The 26,164-nt window shown below is 33.1% G+C and overlaps 2 protein-coding genes across 14 annotated transcripts in view; one reads left to right on the forward strand and one right to left on the reverse strand.

Moving 5' to 3' along the window:
• The window catches only part of Rgk3 (Rad, Gem/Kir family member 3), a 143,092-nt gene extending 117,159 nt beyond the window's left edge, over window positions 1-25,933 (forward strand). The window contains exons 5-7 of the mRNA XM_031981124.2: window positions 11,609-11,691; window positions 16,733-16,919; window positions 19,236-25,933. Of these exons, the coding sequence (XP_031836984.1) occupies window positions 11,609-11,691; window positions 16,733-16,919; window positions 19,236-19,522 (557 nt within the window). The 3' untranslated portion in view covers window positions 19,523-25,933. The remainder of the gene's footprint in view (window positions 1-11,608; window positions 11,692-16,732; window positions 16,920-19,235) is intronic.
• The window catches only part of LOC116424216 (uncharacterized), a 185,951-nt gene that overhangs the window by 105,027 nt on the left and 54,760 nt on the right, over window positions 1-26,164 (reverse strand). The window lies entirely within an intron of this gene.

The raw sequence follows: 26,164 nt of genomic DNA on the forward strand, positions 1-26,164 counted from the left end.
ATATAAGAAATTTCGAGATGCTTAACAAAAATGTCCAGAGACAAGCATGAAGGTTTGCACTTTAATGAGTTAGGTAAGGTCCATGGACACTGGACTTTTTATTTTGTATGGTATACTGTTTTTTTTTTTGTAAAGGCAGTAGTTTATGCAGTAGTTTATCTAGGAAGCTTTTAATATATTTAACTGAGTGGACAGTTTTAATTTGTGGCTTATGAGCGTAAGAGAGGCATTGATGGCAGCTAGTAATTTGTTGCATCTGTCATGTATTACAGTCTTTCATTTCAATTTTTCATTGAACACTATTCCCAGGTATCTGACGATTCTAAATCATAGTACATTCATATTGTTAATAGTGAGAGGGGATATAGTGGTATTATTTCTCTTACGCTTACGTGTAAAGAACATGGCTTGGGTTTTTCAGGTATTCAGTTTTAGGTTCCAGCTGTGGAAGTAGTATAACAGTGAGTTGAGGTGCGATTGTAAGTTTTTGACAAGTTGTTTGGAACCATAGGGGGCACCTATGGCGGTATCATCGACAAACAGTGGCAGTGAGGTGTTTGTTTGCTGAGGCAAGTCATTAATGAAGAATAGGAAGAGCTGTGAGCCCGAGACGGGACCTTAGGGTATCCCTGCAGCAATAGATTTTTTGGAGGATTTTGATTTGGAGATTTGAACGTAGAAAAATCTATTGCTGAGGTAACTGTTAATCAGTTTAATTAGGATAAGGCTAAAGTTATTTATTATTGACTTGAACAGCAGGCCCCCTATCCAGACAGAGTCGAAAGCTTTCTTTAGATCCAAGAATACCATGGCCGAGCATCTATTAATATTTAGGCGATGGGCATGAAATTAGGAGATGCGTTCCAGTTGATGAGCTGCTGAGTAGAAAGACCGTAATCCAAACTGATTCTCAATCAGAATATGATTTTTAATAATAAGTAAAATTGTTCCTATTACTTTTCCAAATAATTTTGGATAGGGTGGATACTAGGCTGATTGGTCGTAAATTCTGGACTCATTTGTGGTTTTTACCAGGTTTGGGTATGGGTATACTTTTGGCGGTTTTCCATGCTGTCGGAAAGTAGGAGATTTGTAGACTGGCTCGGAATATATAACAGATTTAGGTAACCTTGTTGGTGTAAACTTTAGAAGTTCTAGTGAGACAACATCATCACTGCAGGCTTGGCGGGTTTTCAGGTTGCTCATTGCAGAAGTTATCGAGGAGGGAGAGAGGAGGTTTAGAAATAAATCAGGATTGGTGTTTTTGTGGAGGGTGAGATATGATTGTACAGTTTCCGCTACGTGCTTCTGGAGATAAGGATGTTGTTCATAGGCCTGTTTATGGACTTTTTAAGACTAGCTTTACGAACATTTACTGTGCGGTTTATTCTACTACTCCTAGAAAAATTCATTTTCGTTCATTCGGATTTTGGAAGTTAGAGATTTAAAAATAGTTAATCAAAGTACATATTGATATAATTGCATCAATCAAAGTCGACGTAAATATATACCAAATAGTGTCTATAAAATTCAATACGCGTCAAATTGACGCGTACCGTAAACCTAGTGTTAAAGTGGGCTTAAAGGAGTTCAGCTTTGTCTTGTTGTTGGGTACATAGTAGTCTAATTCGTTAAGGAGGTGGGGGATATTTAAAAAAACTCTCCTGTCGCTCTCGGTAACCACCCTTATAAACCTGACCCACTCTCTCCCCCTCTCTTTCACTCTTTTATTCTCCCGCTTACTTTTTCGACCATCCGCAAGTTCCAAGCATATGTAATCTTCCCGACACGCTCTGATCCATGCACACCGCCATCCACTCAATCCCAGGTAGCCTCCATTCATACGCGAGCATTTCTCAAACGTTTAATCTACCCATTCTTAAATTAATGACATTCAGTCCAACCTAAACTAAACTTTTCCTTTAACTAGAAATCCTACAAATATGTTCCACAGAAAATTCAAATCGTAGCTAACGAAACTACTCAATTTCCAATAGACATATTAAAAAAAGTGATAACAACCAAGAGCCAATTATAGACAATTTTTCGAATTGATGAAATTACATTTCTGGTTAGTATTTCACCAAAAAATAAAAGGTTTCGTAGTTCAGGAGATTTTCATCTTGCTCAGTGGATCTCAAAAGTAACATATTACTTGGAGATATATGTATTCAAAAGTCAGTTTTCATTATCTATTGAAGAAGAAAATGATATTCGCGATATTTGTATTTTTTCAAGTATATTCACAAGAGCATGGAATTTAGCACCGTTAGGAGTGGAAGATTTACAACCAAGCCTTACAATTTTTTAAGCTGTACGAAAATTGACATATGGATGAAAGAATAAGTCAAATAGCTATAAAAACATTTCATAATCGCCATTAACATTGTCATCTTTTTAATAAAGAAATAGCAAAAGACATAAATTACAAATGGTTCATGCAATCAATAATAAAAATACAGATAAATCTTACAAAAAATTAAAAATTAATCCCCATGATATAGAAAGTTACGTTCGTAGAGGATTCGAATATTTTATTTCACACGATTTCGAAAGATATTTCGAGAGATTTGTAGCACCTAGTGGAATCTTCAGAAAGGATTCTGACTTTATTGGTTATCAATGACACTTTCGAGCGTGGCGTTACACTCATATTAACTACAATCAATTACGATCCAGGAATGAGGAAAAAGAACAATTTATTTTCAAATTGCATTTAAACATAGAAAACAATATCCAAATGTTATAAAACAATCGTTGAAAAAAGATGTAAACTATTTTAGTGAATACAAAAATATTTTAAATCCGCAAAAATACTTCCATTTCTTCTTTCTCCAGACATTATTTTTTATTGTTTGTAAATATAAGAGAAAATTTCATAGAAGAAAGTTGTACTGCTTTGTAAGAAAAATATAATATCAAAGACAAAAACGTTTGTTTGAAGATCAGTGTTTCAGACTTTAAGGTTACGACTTTTTTTTCTAGATGACTTTATATTCTGTTTTTATAGTATCGTGGAGTATAAACAGACAAATTCAACTACACATAATTTTGTATGTTAGCAATACAATCAAATGCAGAAAAACAAAATACAAAAATAAAAAAATTTCAAACGCGATGTGACACTATTTCCCGTTTTCCGAATGATTTTAAATTTTACACAGATTACTTGTTCATCCAATGTCACAATGCTATATCCCGAAAAAAGTTCAATTTAATTTTCGTCAAGTATAGCTAAAGTACACCCTATTGGTCAGCCTTGACCTTTCCCTGCTTTTCTACATTCAGTATATAAGAATCCCAAATTATATTTTATAATTATATTTTATAAAACAACGTCGTTTTATTATTCACGGAATCCAATACCGGAGGTGCTTGAAAAGTTTTTATGAATGTTATGTAGATCGTACTTATTCGACTCGCGCTGTTCACAATGCGTATCTCTTGCATCTTTCACAAGCACACCAGACAATGTCGTTTCGGGAATACGATCATCCTATTACCAATGTATGTTGCACAAGTTTGAATTTAATTTACATGTAGATCCACAACTCGATCTACGCATACAATACGATACCGCGCAATAAGCGTTGCATGTCGAGGACAACACGCATTGTGTAAATGGCGTGTATCAACTAACTTCGTTTACGTTTTTTTTTCGATTTGAGTAGTACATAAACAGTTGAGCATTTGATATAATGAATTTTTTTATCGTTAACACTTTCTCCTTACTGCCTTTTCTTCAAAAGAAACTGATATTACACTCCGGAGAATGAATATATACTAGTTTAGGTAATATATATCTATGCGAACAAATATTAATCCTCAAATATTTAACCACGGATAACAGAAGTATTCATTATATTTATTATTTTTTGTCTTTTACTGACTTTTAGATTTGTTATTTATTTGCATGGAAATGATTAAGAATGTGTTAAATTGTGTTACAATATAATGTAGGAATGTAAATTAAATTACAATCGCATTCATTATATCATGAATTGCTTCAGAGCGTTGTTATCCTATATTATTTATGGCCGGTTGCATATTCGTAATCGCGAAATTATTCGTTTAACTGGATAAAGATGAAGTCTTTATAAATTTTCATTAAAGTTCTCATGAAATTAGTCATCTTCTTTCAGTTTTTATTTAATCTAGAATAACTGAACAAATCTTTTTGTTTTTAATCCTTATATAACTGCCTGTCTTCTTCACAAATAGAATATTTTCAAGGATTTTCTATAGGGTGTTCCGAAAATGACTGTATAGTTACTAATTTACGATTATTCAATAAATATCATTTGTTTATACTGTGACAGTATAACCACCTTTTAACTGACAATGTTTCAAGAAAAGAGAAATAACACGGAATATAAATTAAAATGTATTTTCTGTATAATATTGTATTGTAAATATTTTGATTTAGGATAATAAAATTATGATAAATTACGAAGAGTACAATACATAAAGTGATTACTTTTGATATATAATTCAATTCCGCGAGCAATGAAATATCTGTGTATATAAATGTCTGACTCAACACCGCGCAGAATAATTTCCATTTCATAAACAATCTTCCGGAATAAAATCACAATTTTAGTGTAGGATGAATTATAAGCGTATTCTGTTTTGAAATATTCAACTACACTCTGTTTTCGAATATAAAGAAACGAGCGTAATAATTTCATCAAAAAACACATCCATTAGAACGGAAGAGATGCAAAATGGATACTAACAAATGATGAATTGAAGATGAATGTTTGGTTAATAGTTATACAGAATTCTTTTTTCCAATGCATAATTTTCATTGGAAGAAGTAATTTGGGGAAACTGAAAGACTTATTGTACACGAATTTGTTGTCAAAAGGTTACAATTGCTTGACGAACAATTTTATTGTTTTCAAATGTCAAATTAGTCAAAAAAATGTTTGAATAATTCAAAATGATCGAAACTCAAATTGATGATAACAAATGGATAACGATTTTTTTCGCAATTTACAAAGATTAAAGACATCTGCATACGGGTCGTTGCATCACAAGAAAATACGATTGATGTACCCATGCTGTACTTAAAAACAATAGATAACTGCCAAGAATGAATAATTTTCGCTGACTTCATTTGTCAATACGATCATCGTACGACACTGGGAAGAACCAAACGCCACCAAATCGTATTCCAATTTCCCCTTCTGAAGCCGCGGGGCAAAAGGAACCGAAAACGAAGGATTTGATAGAAATTCAAAATACTCAAAATTCAAATAAATCAAGGATATAGAAAAAAGCAAATAATGACGAAATAGATATATTACTTTTGAAATACTCAAGAAGAAGAACATTCAATAAAAGAGATATGATATAATGATATTATATCATTGTATGTATTATATCTAATAATACGTGAGAATTACTCCTTGTCGCTTGATACTCTTTAAACTGATATTATTTTCGCCATTAATAATATGCTATTCACCATTATAACTACACAGTAAGTTAATCGATACCAAAAATAAAACACAGCGAAAGTCCTCTCTTGCCTCTATACCGTCCCAGGTGTCAATATTTCGTTAAATCGAACGCCAGGCATACACGATAACCAATTTACATAATATGCTACGATAACGTGACACGACGCGACAACCCGTGTGCGGACGGCCTAATTTGTTTCATAAAAGATATCAGACGCTCTTCTATTGTTCTACTTTTATATGGACAGTTTCCAAATTTGAACATGTAATTGTTTTCACTCAGAAAGAAACGCAATGTGTTCGTTGTCACCACCTATAGCGGTCATAGGAAGTTCGTGATGCAACGTATATGAAAAATTGAATTAAAAATATATTCTATATGCATACGCTTTCCTCACAACAAGTTTGCGAGTGTCTCCCAAAGGTAAAGGTTTATGACAGTATTGTTCCACGAGAGGACTGTAGGAACCAGCACGTACGGAGCTCGAGTTTACCTCACGTACGTCCGACCGCGGTCTGATATTCCTGAATACCGGCATCTAATATTGAACGTCAGGATATGTCGAAAAATTGTAAGGAAGTAAACGTAAGAAGACGCAGGTAACTGACGTAAAGATATTTTATAAATAGTTATCTGAGACGGCAGGAGTAATAAACAAATGAACCTTCCGTGACGAAATTAATATAAAACAAACATACACCAGTGGTCAGAAAAAGTGGACGTTTAGGTCTCGCGAATAATAAAGGAGTGAACTGTTATTTTCAAGAAAATTTTATACGAATAAGAAACACAGAATTTCTACCGATCTTATAAGTTTAATTGAGATGTAGCAAAACAGCAATATTAGTCTTCCATAATTTCTGTATTCTTACTTACGATTAACATCATATATTAAACAGGAATTGCAATTGAAAGATGCGTCCCTTCACTATTGACTTCACTATTTTGATTCTTTTCTTTGTCATTATTACTGACGGAGAAAGGCCAGAGTTGGTGAAAAACTAAGTAACAATAAATCCAGATTTTATATTATTTGATATCGTCACATAACTTCATATAAGATCCAGTAAATGAATCATTTAAAAACGATTCATCCGAAAATAAAATATTATTAAGATTACGTGAAATAAAAATCGCTAAAATTATTCACAATCAGCTTCTAAAATTTTAATAAAATCATATTAACTCAAATATGAAAGCGTTCATCAGTTCACCAATACTCGACCCCCCAGTTGACAAAAAAACAGAACGGTCTGCATTAGTCAAAAGGAAATAAGATCGCGTAAACGAAAATCTGGGCTGACGTCGCGTTTCGTCCCATAATTTAGTCGCGAAAACGAGATCGAGGCCACAGAGCGACAAACGCAGCGGAGGATGCGGCTGTGCAAAGAGAACAAAAGAAGATGGCGGACGTTTAGGGACGCGGGAGCCACGGGAGCGCGGAAAATGAAGGGATAGCTCACGTGAGGTGAACGCATGGTGATGCGTGCGAAACAAAAACGGGCACGACGAGTTTCCAGGAAGGTGTAAAAAAGAAAAGTGCAGGAACAACCGAGGCAGAAATAGCTGGTTAATTTTGCATCGGCCCGTGCTATAAACGTATATCATACAGGCTCCGCGTCTGTTCATCGTCTGCCATCCTCTACTTTTTCGTGCTTTCTCGCTCTTTCGCCCGGCTTCTTTCACGTCGCCCTCCTTCCTTGCCTGTTAATGCTTCGGCTTCGTGAAACGCAGCTCACGATCTTTACTGTCCAAACGATTCCAACGGTTGCCATAATTATAACAAACTATACATGGTGTCCCTTTTCAATCTAGAAATGCAATTATCTTCACAACTATCAGTTATTTAACAACCGTTTTAAACGCAATTTCTTCTGTTTCTTGAGAGAGCAGTAATTTGGTAAACTTAGTTTATTTCTAGGTGAATGTGTGTAGGAAATATAAATATTTTTCCAAGTATTATCATCTAGTTTCTTTTGCATCGATTGTTGCGACGGATCATTTATAAAAAAAGGTCGTAAAAAAGGTAGGCCTCGAAACAAAAGAAATTGCAGTTGAAACACTTTTTAAATAACGAATAATCCCAGAAATAATTACATTTATAGATTAAATTAGGACGCTCTGTATACAAAAATATATACTACAATTACACTATAAAATATAGTATATACTGTTATTAATAATGATATTAGTATTAATATTAATTATTATATTGTTAGTAATACTAATATTACTTGCGTACGCTACAGATACTAAATATCCTCAGAGATATCCAAATATGCGCGTAGTAAATAATTAAAATAAATCCCATATCACTTACATTTTTCAAATCGATTCATTTTTCAAATTAATTATACTGCTATCGATGCATCCTTTGAACTTACAGTTTTCCGTTTGAAATAAAGTGTCGCATCAAAACGGAAACATAACCAGCATGCAATAAAATGTTATGGAAGAACCGATGAAAATAATTTAATTATCTCCGTGAATAGGACATTCAAAAACTATTCTACCTTTCTGTTTGCACGATTTTTTCTGGCTTGGGCATGCTTATTGTTACTTTAACGTGACAATAATTTCCAAGGAAAGAAGATTAATCCTGAAAACATGATTGGTCTTTAAACTATCATGTTGCACGTGAAGCAGAGATGGTTTGGCATATCTATTCGATCTGCGAAACGTTTTACACGGAGAGACGCAAAAAGCGACTTCGAAGGGGAAAGGAAAATAAAGCTACTTGCTCGAAATAAGTGCGTTTCGTTCTCGCGCTTGTTAAAAGACCGACTGAAGTGATACCAGCGAATTTCAGATTACATTTATTTTCTAGAATTCAGCTAGAATCTTTCTGAAACTTTGTATTTTGCAAGTTTTTTTCTTGAGAAAAGTATACGCAAATAAGTACCACATATCTGTATCTTGGAAATATTCCAAGGCGGAAATGCAGTTAAAAACGTATACAGATGTGTAGTCCTAAACGTTACTTTCGCTTTATTAATACACAATGGATGCGCGATGTTTTATGTTGTAGATCACGGTATTTACATAATTACGTGCAGTTTATTTTGATCTATTACCTTCTTGCATTTTTTCGGAACTCGTACAATTTTTGCATTCTGTTAATACGAAGTAAGTGAAACTTTAAGGTAGCGTTAGAGTACAATTCGTGACACGTTCCAGTGTTCGTTCAATGACGATTCGGTAGAGTCTGTACAAGATTTAAAAATTGTAGATTTAGTTTAATTTATACTTACTTTCAATGTTTATAAAAAACAACTTTATTAAAAAAAACTCGCGGTGGTCACATAGCAAAAAAGCAAGGTCCGCAAAAAGGACTTTCTTCAAAGATCGTCTACTAAACGTCCAGAAAAAGTATTATAGAAGAAAAACCCTAAGTGATCTGTAACCGATAATAATCGGTTAGTTTTTACCTGTTAAGGCAATTTACATCAACGAAGGATTGTGGAAAGAGGAATTTCACAGTATAGAAAAGAGGAATGCGCCATAGATGAGTAAGATCGGTTTGAAGTTCATGGAAAATTTGGGTCGGGCTGACTAATACCATGGACTAATACTAGACTCTGATCTAGAATGAGTTGGCATACAACATAATATCACCTTTCCTTTCCACCGGATCAAATATTGCAAGCAGAATTGTAAAAGAGACATGCGGGACAGTCTAATGCAATCGTCTTACAAAAATTGCCCAAAATTGAAATCACAAAATTCAGAACATCGTCATTGAAAGATTCTATAACCAGCTACCGTTGAAAACAAGGAAGAAACGAGAACCCAGGGAAGAGTTCGGAGTCGAAAACGTGATTCGAAAGCGTGTCGAACACCAGTCGAACCGTGGACAGGACCGTGACCGATTTGACATAATCGAATTACGTGAGTATCCGTCGTAGACCGAGGAAGGAGGCGACGACGACGACGACGACGCTTCGGAATGGACGTTGACGGGCAAAACGTCAACGTGGACGCATTTAGACACACTATTACGTGAAACTCCGACGACTGTCACGTGGACGTCAATATAACGGGTAACGGATCTCATTTCCTCTGTCGTTGAGGTAATTTTGTGGGTCCATTTAAACGAGAAGAGAAACTTCGAAGCGCAGTAACACGTCAATTATGCGATTTTCGATTATTCGAATAATCGGCTATGCGAATGAGTCAATTATCTACTTACATATGTATACATTTAAATGTGTTCAACAATAGCTACACTTCGGAACACGTATTTTTTCTGTCTCAAACGTCCTATTTTTGTATTCTGTCTGATTTTAATACGAGACTTCAAATCCCTCTTAGCTGGAGAGCTAAAATTAAATGATGGTGCTGAAATTAGAAGATATACTAAATATTATTAAACGAATAAAAATGTGCAAGTACGTACATTTGAAAACTGTTTAACCCTTCGAACATTGGTATCAAGCTATTATGTAGTCATTCCATTCTGTCGAATTTTCATCTTTATAACAACCTATAGCGTATATTTTGAATAAAAATTATATCATAACAATATTCCGACATTCTATGCAGTAGCTTTAATGTTTAAATATGGAACTTAAAGAAATTTTATGTTGTCATATCGGTCACGTGTATATACATACGGAATACATTCTTCGAGTCCAAAAAGTTAACCTTCGGTTAATTTACGATACATTCGCAAATTCGATGCTTCCGTAGCGATTATTCGAAAAATCGCTTATCCGAACGAATTTGTCTGCTAGTTAGATCGAACAATCAACGTTATACGGTACTTTTAAACTTTATTTTATTAAGGGAGTATTTTCAATTGAAATTAAAAAAAATATGTACTCTTGCAATTGCTGATTAATTGGAAATATTCGATACATAGTTTCCCTATTCATAAAACAATCTGTCGAGTATATATAAACGATATAAAAACTTTAAACACGTTTTTTTGGAAACCATGTTTTCGGATTACGGTTGACATAATATTTCAAAATCCAGTTGTTCGATTAATTTGAAATTTGAATAGGTTTTTCAGCAGACTTGTCGCTATATCCGGTACCTCAATCATTAAAACATGTTAATTTTATATAATTTGTTCTTATACTAAAAGTAAGAAAAAAGTCTAAAAACCGCAACTTGTACCTTAAACTGCCGCCATTTTTTGTATACAATACCATATTTTAATCTTTTTAGTAAGAGCTATAACCACATTCACACTAAATATAATCAAACTTCGTTTCTTTTGTTTCTGTTCACTACAACAGCCGGAATCATATCAACCATTAAGAGATGATTTTTAATAATGACTTTCTTTAACAACGTGTAACTCCTAAACTGTTACGTATTATGACTTTAAAAAAATGTATGACATAGTTCAAATGTTAGTAAATACACGTATAAAAAATCAACACAAAATATCGTCCAGATTTTACAAAAAAAATTCCCAAAATAATTCTATAAACTGCCAATCCAAATAAAAATAGCTCCTTAAACAATTTTGTATACTGAATTTGGACAGAGCTTCAAACTGGGTCAGATTTACTTTTGGAACTACCTTCCCACTAACCTTCAGTCGATATTTGAGGACGTTGATTGTAGTGAAGTGTAGGTTAAGGAATTTTAGAGAAACTGAGGTGCTACAGTGATTTCGAATTGTCGGGACTCGAAGATAAGTCTCATCGAAGCCACCGTTTTGGGTCTGTTAGTTTACTCGGTCCTCGTCACCGCAGTTCCGCGAGTTTGAAGGAAAATAATTTTCCGGATGTATACATTTGATCGGGTTGACTTTAGTCAACAATTGAGCATTTTGGAAAATGGTGAGAGTGAATTACCTAGCACAACATCCCTTCCGCGTCGCGTTTTACGATTTATTTACGGGCAGCTCGATTTGATTATTTTCTTTTCTGCGCGTTTTCTTCTTTCCACGTCCATCGTGGACGTTCTCCGTGAGCCGCGAGGGGATGGCCCAAGGAAAAATAAATGAGGCAGCAAATCAAAGGGGGCTCTCGTTTGTGCCCCCCACCCCGCGCGCCCTTCACCCCTTACCGTCGAGCTCGATCCTCTTTTTTTCCGTTAGCCCTCTCTCAGGCGGCGCTGCTTTGAACGGCTTTGTGAAATGCCGCGGAACCGGCCATCGTTCATCTCTTTCCTTCTTTGTTTTCAGACGTACCCAGCGAGCAATCTGTTTTCGTCATGCTCAACAACGAGGAGAGCGAGCTGAGATTCCTGAACATCGCGAACCCGAAGGTGAGCAGCCGTTACTCGCAGCGCGAAGCGAATCGTGCCACTTAACACGTTGAATGCCACGCGGGTCACCGATGATCCTTAACCAAATCAGATTACTATAATTCACTCCATTAAACACTGACTATTTGAAAACTTTCCCGTATTATAAATAATGTTACTCGATGCGAATACATTTAGCAAGATAAATGTGCAGTAATGATAATGCAATTCAATTACATAATTTAATACTATATTCCCTTTTAGCGTGCGTACTTTGGTTCGTGAAATCGCCAGGCATTCAACGTGTTAATCCGTTTGCGTCCGGGCAGTAATTAATTGTACGACTTATGCCGTATTACCGAAATCGGAACATGTGTCACCGATTATACATAGATACTTAGTTTACCGTGTTATATGTCATTTACTCTGATTTACATACTTACTGTTCTTTCTTATTACTAATTATGGAACGTCAGAACGCAAAATGTACTACACGAATATATATTAACTTTCGTTATATCGCGTCTGAGTCCGTTCGAACCCTGAGCTAATGTCTATTATTTTTTTTTACAACCTTTATATCGTTCAATTATTTAGTTAGCATAACATTTCTTAACAATAAAAGAGAAAAATAAAACAATCAAATGTAAGTTTAAAACACATTTTGAAACATTTATATCAATTATGTAGACCTTATTATGAGTCGGGGTGAATGCAAGCGTGGTCGTCTATACGGTCGTTGGAATCGCCTGTGTTGCGAGAGTTAGTAAAATTGGAAGTCATACAAGTCACGGTCCGCGGATAATTCCGTGTTCAATAATTCGGAGCAGTCTTTTTTGCGGATTATTCCGCTTGCAGATGTAAATGGGTTAACCGTTTGTACTCAAGAGGCGACTCGCAGCCTCAATTTGGTTTGATATAGCAAAATTATAAAATTTTATATTCAATGTAAAATTTTATATAACGTAAATCAGGGATGTCTAACTTTCTCCTTTCACGCTAGTAACTAGAAAACAGCGTTCCCTCGCTACTTCTACTCAAGGAGTTGCCCGAGACTGCGTACGTGAGCAGTTCTATGTAGTGTTCAACACAAACAAGTAAAAGTAGATATGCAGAGGATAAGTTTTTGTGAGGGGAATGTCACTAGAGTGTCCGTGGGTATCGATTTAGGTACCCTTGATGTAAATATTAGGCGTGTACGGGCCGCCTAGTGTTGTCGGGTACCCGACTGTTCGAGCTGGACCGGAAAAATTCGGGTGGATTCGAGCAGGCACTCATGGGCCTGCAACACTTGGGCAACCGAAAACGTACCGGCAAATTGGTAAGTAAGTATTGCAGGGATTTCACGTTAACCAAGCCGGCGTGCAGATTAAAAGTAAAGAGGTGCAAAGGGAGACGTCCAACTCGCGGCGCTCGGCCCGGATAGTAATGGCGGTTCAGTTTCGGCACGTCTTTGTTATTGGTCGTCTGATTTCTTCATCCTGCGGTTCGACCAGTAACGAAGACGTGCTGAAACTACGTCGCCATAACTATTAGGCCCGGCACCGCGAGTGGACCTCTCCCCTTGCATCTCTTCACTTTTAACCCAAAGGCCGACTTCATTAACGTGAGATTCTTACGTCAGTTGATGATCGGCGGCGTAGCCACCATTGTGGAGAGAATTGTGTGTTAGTTGTGTACTGGAAGTATGACACCGACCGTCAACTGATCAATGACATAGTAGTCTACCCGTACGATCTCTGCCCGAATGTTACAGTAAACCACGGACGTCCGACCGAGCCCGCCCGAATTTTTCCGGCTCGACCCGAATTCTGAAATATCAGATATATACCCGTACATCCCTATGCAGTAAATATATATAAAATGTTGAAACGAAATAGTTCTATCTCTCAATTCGTATATTATTTATATTTATGTTAATTGTAAAAAATGTTATTGATATTTCAATCGTAAATAATGAATATTTCTAGCGGAAAAACTCTAGAATCCAAAGTTAACACTAGACCTATGTACGTAGTATTCAAACTGATTGTAATTTTCTGATACAAATCATGGTGAACTTGTAGATTAACACGTTAGCTAGTAGAATTACATATTTGCAACAATCAACGTTTCGTATTTTACGCAAAGAAAAGTAAATAACTTACGTATCTGTTTCTATTTAAAATTATAACGCGTAGTGTAATATGTAGCAAGGTAATGAGATCTCTGATTTAAATGTTATTTGTAATTCTGCATTGCATTTAATAAAATACTGTAACTATGAAGACTGCCAGTGAAACAAATGTTGATAGCTATGCTTGCGAGTGTGATGCAAATTTCATTATACATATCGGCAAAATTCAATGTGTCAGTACCAACAGTTTTTTGTGAATACATATAAATTAAAAGAGTCCCAGATTTTTCTATAAGGAAAAAGTTGATAAAAACATCGATTTCTACAACATATTTACAAATCATTGAAATCAGTGATAGAGTAGTTAATTTACAAGTTGACCTAAATTATAAAACTGCATTCATTGAGATTTTGATTGATACGAATCTATATTGAATGATTGATACACATTGAGATGACTGGAAAGAAATTTATTATGTTATATACTTGAGTTTAACCTGTAAATTTTCTAATAACAGGAAGGAAATTATATTTTAAGTTCATATTTAAAAATTTACATAAAATAATGAAGTTTTCTGTTAAGATTAGAAATAAGTAATGGATTCCTTTCTGCCTCTCCATGTAATATTTTAGTTTGCATATTACTCTGTCAAATTCACTTGAGAATTTCTTAGGAAAAAACCACTGTATCTTTCCAAAAATGATGAAAGAATGAAATTAGGAATGAGTCATTTTCACGTATCTGGTAGATCTATCTGGTGATAAACATTACTCACTTCCAACTTCCTCAAATTTACTTCCTACACAGTGCGGATTTTTTCGAAGCATTCTCACACTACATCTAAACTGAGTAGTGGTTCCAAAAGTGGACGATACTACCCCCTGGAGAGTGCTGAAACGAGTCAGGAGGGCAATAGTAGCCTCGAATAGCAGTATCTTTCTGTTTATTCCCTTAAAGGAGGTAAATTTCTAAGAAGCACTGGCTAATTTTTTCTAAAAAGAGGACGATAGGCCAAGTAAGCTTGGTTGATCTTGAAATTAAACGAAAACAACTAATGATGACTATCTAGTACTCATAAATTATTGTATAAACTATGAATTATAATAGACTTAAAACAACAGTAATGACCAAAACCAATTGAATGGAAAGATATTTAGTTTTCTAATGTGCACATGTACTTAATTATAAGACAGTAATACAGTAGTAAAAGTGGTAGAACCAATTAGGATTCCTTTCTTTGAGATTGGTCAGTTTTGTAATTTTTTTTAACAAAACCTTTCGCTGAAACAGTATACAACTCTCAAAGTTAACAAAACAATATTCAATAAACAAGAATAATTTATAACTTTGATGTATAACTGCTTCTAGCATTAGTCGAAAATGAATGTATTATGTCTGTTATAAAATTACTGTTGTAGTACCATCACATAATTAACCCCTTAAGGTTCAATTTTCTGATATTACGTATGTTATGGACAGTCTTAAAATTCTACCCCTGTAATAAATATTATACGTATAAAATTATTATACACTAAGAAATAGAAATTATATATAAAAATTGTTCGTCCTTTTATAGGAAATGAAATGCCGTAAAAAATCGAATTTTTACTACTTTTTCATCAGTATTTTTGAACTAAATAATATTATTTGGCCTCGAAAATACTAAATGTGAAGCGTAGTTTTCGTGACTAGTCAAATGGTTTTATAACGACCGCTTGTTAAAACTGGAAATCGCACACCTATATGCGCTCGGCACATGAAAAAAAGCAAAGTTTCTCGACTATGAATCGATACTCTACTCCGACATCTGTAACAAAGAATAATAGGAACGGTTTTTAGCAATGAGCTTATTCCTAACAATTACAAACCCTTACTAGATACACTCAGATTTCAAACTTTTCAGCAGTTAAATTCAACAATTTAAATTCAACCATTGAAACTCAAACGCAAACAATTGCAACAGAATTTCAAAAATATGTACATGTTACATTGTGTAAAATTTTGAAAATTTGAACCTTTAATAGGAACTTTTTTCGAGAATAGCGAAATTGAAAGGGTTAAGAAATGTTGCTCCAAAAAGAAGATTACTTCAAGTAATTGCGGGCATGCGTAAATTTTGAAGGGCTATTTATGCGGTACTCAAGCAAGAGTAAAGCCTTCTGAAAAAGAGAAAAAGGTGGGAAAAATAAGCTAAGGAAAAAGTAACAGAAAAAATGTTAGGTACTAAGTAAACTATCTAAGCGTAAGAAAGCTATGACTCTGCATGTGTACATAGTACGTAAATGAGAAGTTCGGCATTAATCAAGCTTGCAGAACCATAAGGAAAATTTTCTAGTAAAAAATAGAAAGTTACGTAAGAAAGGACGAAACCATAATATGTAGTAGCAATGAAAAAGCAGTCGTAATTAGTGAAGATATGCAACATTAAAAGAAGAAGAATATGATTAGTTGATTATATAAATAACTGTATTATTAATATTATTCTTTAATTATTCTTTTGTTAATTTTTTTAGATCTTCGCAATGAGAGTTGATTAGAAAGAAAGTATGGGAGGATGTAAGGAATTTAACATAACTAATCATTTTTCGACATATACCGGCATACACAATTTTGGAATTCTCCAAAATTCTTTCCTTTAGAACAAAATTATTACTGTTCCACGATAGCACACGTTATATTGACTATCTTTTTTTAATAAAGGTTTTTCATATCCCCAAAAACAATGGAGGTAATCAAATGGTAATTCTTACTGAAACACCCTGCATATGTGTGGAATACATTATAAAATTAATATTCATATAATATAATAATATTATTATATATATATATATATATATATATATAAATTAATAACATTTATTAATTTAATATGATCGATTCACGCAACTTCTAATCTAATTCTTGATTAGTATCTGAATTAGTATTGAAATTTTTGTTTCATGAAGACGGAACTGGAGAAAATACACCCGGATGCTTTTGTCGTTATGTATTCTGTAATTGACAAAGCGTCCTTCCAAAGGGCCGAAGAATACCTAGAACGCCTCCACGATCAGGATTTCCTCCGAGGAAAACCAGCAATTCTAGTTGGCAATAAGGTGGACCTGGTTCGATCTAGGGTGGTTTCTTCTCAAGGTCAGTGTAGATAGACAAATTCTGTTTTCGTATAAAGTGATATTTACTTGAAAAATTAATAAGAAATATAACCTTCTATATCTTACGAAGATATATATGGAAAAAATTGATCGTATTACTCGACTACCAATATGAAAAGAATAAAATAAAAATTTCTATTACTTAGAAGTATGCCCAACTCATTCTGACAAATACAAGAAATTCTTTACATCTATTATGATAATTGTTTTTGTAAATTTATATTTTAAATATTTAAGAACTTGAAAATTAAAATATAACTTATTTAAAGGACAAAAAAGAACAGAAAATTAAGCAGTTGTCTTGATCATTGATTGAATTATAAATGGTATAGCAAATACATCATTCACTTTGGAAATTTCTGTTTATGTCACTCTATAGGAGTCTGTAGTTGTTAAAGAAAAAACTTTTTACGATAAGAACAAAAAGTTTTATTTTAGCAGATTCATAAAATCTTCGAAGATCAAACTCTAGAAAACTGAGATTAACATCAATAAATTAATAGATAAAACAGTGGCTACTGTTGGATCAAATTTTGTATTCATCATGTAAGGATTAAAATGGCAAAGTGTCATAAAAATTGTAATGGAGATTAACTATACAATAAATTGAATCTAATTTTTCGCTTCGTTAACAAATGAAAAGAAAATACTAAGTATAATTGAACTTATTTTTACTACAACCTAATAGCAATCAATTATGTTAAAGGCGGAAATTAAACTGTAACGTATGTTATGACCTACATTCTTGGTAGAAAAATGATACCTAACCGAATTACCATTAGTTGGCAGGACTTTCAAATGATTTATTGTATGATGAGTCACATTCACGCTTATGGAGCATTGTCCCAGACGATCGTTTATCAAACCTGTCATACAATAGGTATTATAGCGGAAGCGTAATGCTGTTATGGGGATCTTCCAGATATGCCATTTTAGGCTTCAATGTTTTATATATGTTTTTATAGAGCTGTAACACTACAAGAATACTCTATAACGTCATTGTTTTCAACGGTATTTGTAGTAACAACTATGACAAGCTACGAGATGAAAAATATATTACAAACTTTTTACAATAATTTTTTATTCTTTTGTTCACTGGAAATGAATAAATCAATTTTTGTTTCGTGCATGTGCAATTATGGTTACAAGTAGAATCATCTTTTCACTAAAGAATTTGTTGAAATTGCAAGTAATTACCTAAAAGAAATTAAAATTGTTGTCACATTAAGCTAGCAATAGCAATTTATGAAATAAATATTTAAAAAGGCAATCGATTCAATGGACGTTAAACAAGTTCAGAAGATTAAGTTTGGAGAAAATCGTGTTTACAACTTTACAAATGGTTTTAAGGCAAACAGCGGAGTATTTATGGCTGTTACTCTAATTTACTGTCCGAAAGATTCTTTTTTCTTCATGGAAAAAACCAAGAAGAAACTAAGGATGTTATATTTATGTTCTTTGTTTATGAGAATTTCGTCACCCGTTATTCTCAGCTTCTCTGCTTACGTGCTAGTCAAACTACTATCAATTTCCCAAGCAAATTTGCAGCAGCTGTACAAAAGATGAGAGCAGAAGACATCGAAAAAATTACCATGTTTATCCCACCAAGTATAGGGTATAGGTTTTGTTATAACATTACAGCTAAAATAAGAGATTTAGTAGAAGTAATAGAACTGCGAAATAAACATGGTGAAATGATACAGTAGAAAATTATTGGTATAGAAGGGTAATTAAATGTCCGAAACTACTGAATTTGAATACAGTTTCATTTACAGCAATATTTCATTTGTGCTTCCTGATTTTTATGTTTTATCGTTGTTATTGCTTAAATTATTTAAAAAATATTTTCATTTAATATAAATGGATGGTACAATATTAATAATACTGTAAATTTCGTTTATTTTAAATGGTATTTCCGTTAAACGATGGCATTTATATAGATAGTCTTATTTAATGTATTTCGTAACGCACGGAAAATTTTACGAAAATAAGAATAATCGTCACTATATTTCTGTGGATGCAATATTATTTCTATGAAATCGATAATTTATCTTTTCCTTGAGAACGTATTGATACGAGTTGAAGTGAGGAGAACCGGCAGAACACAATGCGTTAATAAACAAGGTTCCACCGTAGCGTTACGCCTGATACAACACGGCAAGGTGTTACAATTTGCAGGCTGTTATCGGTGATATCGATTCAGTATTATTCTAATCGCATCCCTGCGTGTACCCTTGACAACGAAGGGTGTAAATATACGCAGTCCTTTATCTAATTTTCCGCCTGGTGATCGCAGATGGCAAGTGCATGGCGTGCACTTATCGGGTGAAGTTCATCGAGGTCTCGGTCGGCATCAACCACAACGTGGACGATCTCCTGGTCGGCATTCTGAATCAAATACGTCTGAAGAACGTGCAGGGGTGCGCTGAGAACCGGGCCGCGAACGGGACCGAGGGCAGCGGCCATTGGTACAAATCCAGGGGAGTGGTGCGAGCCAGCATGAAAGCTAGACAAATGTTGACCTGGTTGTTCGGCAAGGAGGACAGCAAGTTCAAGAACTGCGAGAACCTGCACGTGCTTTAAACAGGGATGAGGATCCCTTGGTCGTACCTGAGGACGGATTGTACAGATTGAACCGATGCAATTCTCTCCAGGCGATTCGCGCGCTGAGAAATTACATCCCGAAGTGAGCACTCATTGTTCCTCGTTGCGACTTTTCGGCCAAACTTTGTTCACCGAATCGTATTCATTCTATCGCCTAACGATCCTTTCGGGATCGTTTTCTTTTTTACTGATTTTAACACTGGAACTACCGAGTGTCTGAGATGTTGCTTGAATTTCTGCTGATATTCATTACGTTAGGTAAGTGAAATTATTAATTTTCATAAATAATTTCAGATATTTAATGTATTTACAATACCAGTAATTGCAGAGTAAGGGAATTGATACTGGCCATTTTGACTGGTACGGTCGTTTTAGTGTTAAACAAATGGTAGCAGGAAAATCTAGTGAAGAAATATTTTTCGATTTGATTAAGGGGAGTTATTCAATTGTTTGATAGTTTTTTACCGGTTATTTACTCATGCTTACAGATATGCACACTTAGTAGTGGTAAATTGATTGACAAGTGATGATTGACATTTCTATTTAAATCCAACTTTTGGACGTTGGTCTACGGAAACATGAATTTTTATGAACGCCTGCTATTTAAATATAACGAATAAAGTATAACAAGTAAAGAATTTTGTAAGAGGTGATTTCAAATTAATAATTTCAATTTTGTGAGAGTAATTTGTATCTATTTCCTGTTCGACGTCAATATTTCTTTTGTGTATGTATAATTTACGAAATCTGAAATCAGAATTAACAACCGGAGTTAACTAGGGTTAATAATTGCTACGTATTGGCATTCATACGTAATATCTTTTTATACTGCAATTCCAAAAATTATTACTTTATAATGTACATATAAACATTTTTATCTGTGTAATTAGTGAAACACTAAAGTTTGGCCAAAAGTTTTTAATACGCTACGCACATTGCAAAAAATACACCAAGAAGGAACAAGTGCATGCAGTTAAATTCCGTTATTTCGGAATCTTTGCAGCGGTGGCCAATTTAGTTCGATGAACTTTGATCTTTTGTATGGCCTCTTCTCGAATTTTTTATTAGTCGCTGTGCTTTCTATCTTATTATCAATAATACAGAGACATATATGCTATAAACAAGTTATTTGGTTATATCTCGTTAAGTTTATATTGTTATAGAATACATATATTAGTGTTAGGCAAAATAATAAAAAGAACAAACACGACGTAACACTGAATTTCTTTCGATTATCATAATTATGATATTAATATGCACAATATTTCTTCAAGTAAAATAATATAGCTTTTTTTTATTATACCAGAATAATAGACGAGAGTAATTTGAATACAATTGTAGATCAATGTTGGGAATCAATTGATCGAAGTTTTTCATTTGATTACTTGATCAATCGATTGATTCGATCAATTGACGAAATTTATCTACATTCGGAAAATATTAATATTATCATCAACTGCTAATCAAAAATATTAATTATTAATCTTGAATGGTCTTCAATCAAAATATAAAAAAATTTTCATCGTACTTATTATTTTGAACAATTCTTAAAGCATAAAAATGAAAAAATAATACAAAAATTTAATAATTTTTTACTTAATTATTAACCCAATTAATATTTAATTAATAATTCATTTGACGATTAAATTTCTACGTTAACTGTTAAATGCGATTACATATCAGTTGAATAAAAAATGTTATTCTTAATTGTCATTGATAATTGAATATTTCAATCGTCATAATTAATCACTGAATGATAAGTTCGAGTATCTATCAACAATTATGAACGTCATATCAATTTATCGTTGGTCGTTATATTTGTCTGACTCTCAGTTATCATTATAATGAAGTTGAAACGTGCTTCACTAAATTAAATCATGGAATAAAATTGGCCACCCTCGTCGCGAGAACGAGAAATAGGGGAAACCATGATGGTTCGTGGAAAATGTGGCGAATAAAGGTACGATCAAAGTGCCAATTACTCAAAATGAACGTGACTAACTTTTTCTTCATTAGGACTTACAAGACTTCATCGAGTAGCTGCTCGACGATTAATTTAACAATGATGAGTGTACTTTGCCGCAAATGTGAATACCCACTTGTTCTGTTCGTTATGAAATGAAAGAATCTCAAGAAAAAAATCCCACACGAAGCTTGATTAATTTGTCGAACATTTTAATCCCGTTCGGGATTACAAAAGAGGAGTTTCAAAATATAGTAGAAATTTACAATTAAAAGATTTAAATATATAATGTTTGCTGTATGAATTGTACAAAATATTGAATATTATGAGATTCTTGAACAGTTCATTACAGAAATCAAAGGAAAATCAAAAACATGTTAAGCGTGGTCTTTGTTTCCACGAAATTGTACGTCTTACTTCCGTGTACATTTCTTATCTATACAGAAAGCGAGTCGAAATTCGTGATACAAACGGGTGTAGATAATTGACATGCTTTAAAATGAATCAAAACGATAGCATAAATTTTATTCTTACGGAGATTCGTTCCGAATAAAAATGATATTGATAATTGACATATAAACTAATGAAGAGTTTTATACGAGAATAAACGAGAATTTTGTCTCTTTAATTATTCCTCTACTTTTCTCGATTTTTACCGTGTTCTGTTAATGAAAATGCGTTATATCATACTATACAAGGAAAGAAGTAGTAATGAACTATATATCAATAAATTCATTTGAAGAAATACCAATCAAGGTGTGTACATTCAATTATTTTGTTTTCAATGTTTCTTCAGAAGCGAAGTTCGATAAGAAGTTTACATTATTATGAAGCCTAAAATTATATCTTTCTTAGTTTACTATTAAAATATAGCTAATATACAGGAAGTTTCACCGGTAAATGACCAAAAATTACTATATCGTAGACGTTATGAGTAAAAATAAGGGAAAATCTTCCATACCGTTTGAAGACATTTGACTGAAAGTTTTAATTAGACTGTAGATTTTTGTGTAAAGTAAAACTTGCTTAGCTTAATCTATATAAACTAATTTTTCACTACAATGATTTTAATATGTTAACGACAGTACGAAGATGTTATAAAATTTTTCTATGTCTACCTTATATTTTTTGGTTCTACAATATTTCTCATAGATACATAAGTGTCCACAGTCTAATTACAACTAAGCAACAAAGTTTCAACATGATTAAACTCGCAATTTACATTTCGCTTTTCATATATACTGAAATGATGTGATAATAAGTTTGTATTTTTACTCTGTTTGACTAGTATGATTTTCGTAACTGGTCTAGTTGAACGAAGTTATTAAACATGAAGATACATATGTACAGACTTATTACACAACAATGTAAGAAGTATAACAGCACTATTTATTCGAAGTAATATTACTCTTTCTAAATTTATGAATCAAAATGTTATGAGTATTTCTTTTGACTCCCCTATTTTCATTTTCATCTTGATTTGTTAAACAAATGTTTCCGGGCCTGTGTTTACAAAAAAATGTTCTGTGGTTATTACTCGCAAAAAAACAAGCAATGAATAATATAAAAGTTTCATCGGAAATTATTGACGAATAACTATTATTTAAATAAATAGTAAAAATCGTGTTTTCTGTTAGTGTGTATTCGGGCAATGTCCCATCAACTATTTTTCAACTAATTGTTCGAATTAAATGAATCGGTACAAAGAATATTGCTCTGTTGCAATAACCAATCTCGAAAATAATCAACAGAAATGGTGCAGCGTAATTAAAGAATAATAATAAGAACGAGTCCTCTCATACGAAATAATGTGGAAAATGGACTCCGGACTGGGCACGAAGGAATTTAATTGGACCATAGCGAGAATTCGCGGCCGCTAAACTTAATGATGGTTATACTGTACAATAAGACCAATTTAATGTTTTTATTCGATACTGTATATAGAATAAGTTTAATGATACGGATCTGTGTACCTATTGTAAACGGAGATGCGTGTGCAAATATAAGGTTATCCACTTAACGCGGAATCCACACGCACGAAAGCAAAAACGATCAACAATGTCCATCGACATCTAAACTAGAGATCTCTATTTCACATGAGCTTAGTTCGCAAAATGTTTAATTCACATGTATACGTGCAATTCTGTTACACGTGGTCACATATACTTAAAGACATGTGTATTGATTTTGAACAGTTTTCTTTTTAAATTTCATACGATATTTATTACAATAAATAAAACGAATCTAAACACGCCATTAGTTGGATAACAAAGTAAACTGAATCAGTATTTACGAATTTTACCCGTAATTTAGTTACAAACCTTGTTTCAAAAAGTCGCAAAGCACCTTAATCATTCAATTTTAACTGACAATGAATATTACATGATAGTAGTCTACAACTTCCTAATGACATATGTAAAATATTAGACAGATACTCAATAATTTTTAATACATAATGTATTAGGTTTATATCTTTCGAAATTTATTGATAGTGAGAATGCAAATTAATGCTGAATATTGTGGTAGCAAAGTGAAATTTTTGTGTAGTGTATAAAGATCCCTAGTTTACTTCCCATTGTTAAGACATATTAGTAGCAGTAAACACATCAAAAGTCTGACAACGAGAACAATTAATAAACCCTTGTTTGTTACATTGACACTTTATACTTTATATTTTATTAAAGCAAGTTTATTTGCATTGCAGAATCTTTCTCGTGGAAAAAGTGATTTAGATGCATACAATGCATACTTTAGCATTCTTGAATAAATCAATGCTCATAATTGGTGATGTATTAATGCATGAAATCTAACGCGATCGATCCTTTGATAAAGGTCACAATGTGTCAGAGAATAATTGCGGTAGCTTTAAAATCACACTCTTCAATTTCTAACCTGTCTACAGAATGATACATCGCAAAGTTGACAAAACAGTGTATGTTTTATAGTCGATGCATCATTTTCGCGCATAAATCTGTGACAATATGTTACAGAATTCATTTGTCATTCTCAAGAATTAATGACTATTAAAAATTTGTTAACATTTATCTACTTGCGGTTTAATTGTATAACCAAAAAATGATTTACGAATAGATCATTTTGTATTTTGCCACAGCTCTCGTAACAACCACATAAATGTTTAAAAGCTTTTTCTTATTTTCTTTGTAGTTATTACTTTATAAAACTACTTCGCCGTTAAATTATTAATATCCAAATGAAAATTTTATGATACTTAATAATAATTTACTTATCATTGCTTTTATGTTTTTACTATACTATATACGATAATTGTCAGTCACCATCTTAACACTGTTACTGAAGTCAAATTATATAAAATTATAAAATAAACTAATTATTACAATAATTGGAAAATCGAATTCATGATTTTCATTTTGCTATGTACACAACCATCCTATTTTCATAATGTATCTACAATAACTTAAAGTTGCATTCTCAGCATTTTTTTAAGGTAAACAGTTTTACTTTTAGTGTATGTATATATACGAGAATATTGAGTATCTACACTAAATATTTTACATGTATTATTAAGAATTTATAGACTATCATCTAGCAATAACATATTGAAATCCGGATAATTGAGTTTCTTCCCTTGTCACCGAGTGGGAGATGTGTTGTTAAATAAACTACATAATTCGTGGAATACGAAATATTATATTTCTCTATATTCCTCTGGAGAGAATAATAAAGTTTTAAAGAGATTATCTCCATGAGATAATTCTTCTTTTCGGAACAAAATTTTTTAACACGCTGACTACAAAATCAATGTCCACCGGAAATTCAGAAAAATAAAATAATTTATTTATTAAAAAAGAAATTTTAAAGTTCAGATTTACGATAGTCCTCATACATTTAATATTCGTATGCTTCGTACATCACAAGAAAATTAAGTACATCCCTACTCGGTATACCATTACAATAATTCATTTTTCAAACTGAACAAAGAATTGCTACTTATAACACAGTCGCCAAATTCACTGATAATGATTCAGTTCAAATCTCGAGAAAATATCTCGTGTCATTTCGAATAATACTATCATAGAAGAAATTCTTGAAAAGATTTAGAAGTTAAACTGTTAAACATTGTCAACTATCTACAGTGTTGCCTACGTACCATACTGTATATCGCACTTGTTTTCGCACGCGCGTATTTTGAATTAAGTGGACATCCCTTTATAACGAATACATACCACGCGAATATATTCCTGATACCCTATGATCAAATAAGTGGCTAGTTTGTATAGATGTATCTTACGGATTGACGTGTTTATTGTATTGCGTGTTTTTCGTCGAAGAACGAGTATTGTACGATGGACATATGCCCGCAATGTCCATTAAGAAGAATATATTCTTTTCGAAGTTTTCAGAGTATAAATATGGAAGATGATAAAGAAATATATATATACACTATTCACCGTCTATTTTCTGCGATCTCTACGCCTGTATATCCAAATTATGTATACATATATACATATACATATATACATATGCATGTATACACATACATGAAGATATTCGTACGTATGTACAATACCGCTCAAAAGTTTGGGATCAATTGTAATATTCGCGTCTTTTGAAAGAAAAATAAAATACACGATAATACAAATTAATGTATCTTGTTTCTACATAGTTCATACTATGAT

The sequence above is a fragment of the Nomia melanderi genome, chromosome 7 (assembly GCF_051020985.1).
Source record: "Nomia melanderi isolate GNS246 chromosome 7, iyNomMela1, whole genome shotgun sequence".
NCBI lineage: Eukaryota > Metazoa > Arthropoda > Insecta > Hymenoptera > Halictidae > Nomia > Nomia melanderi.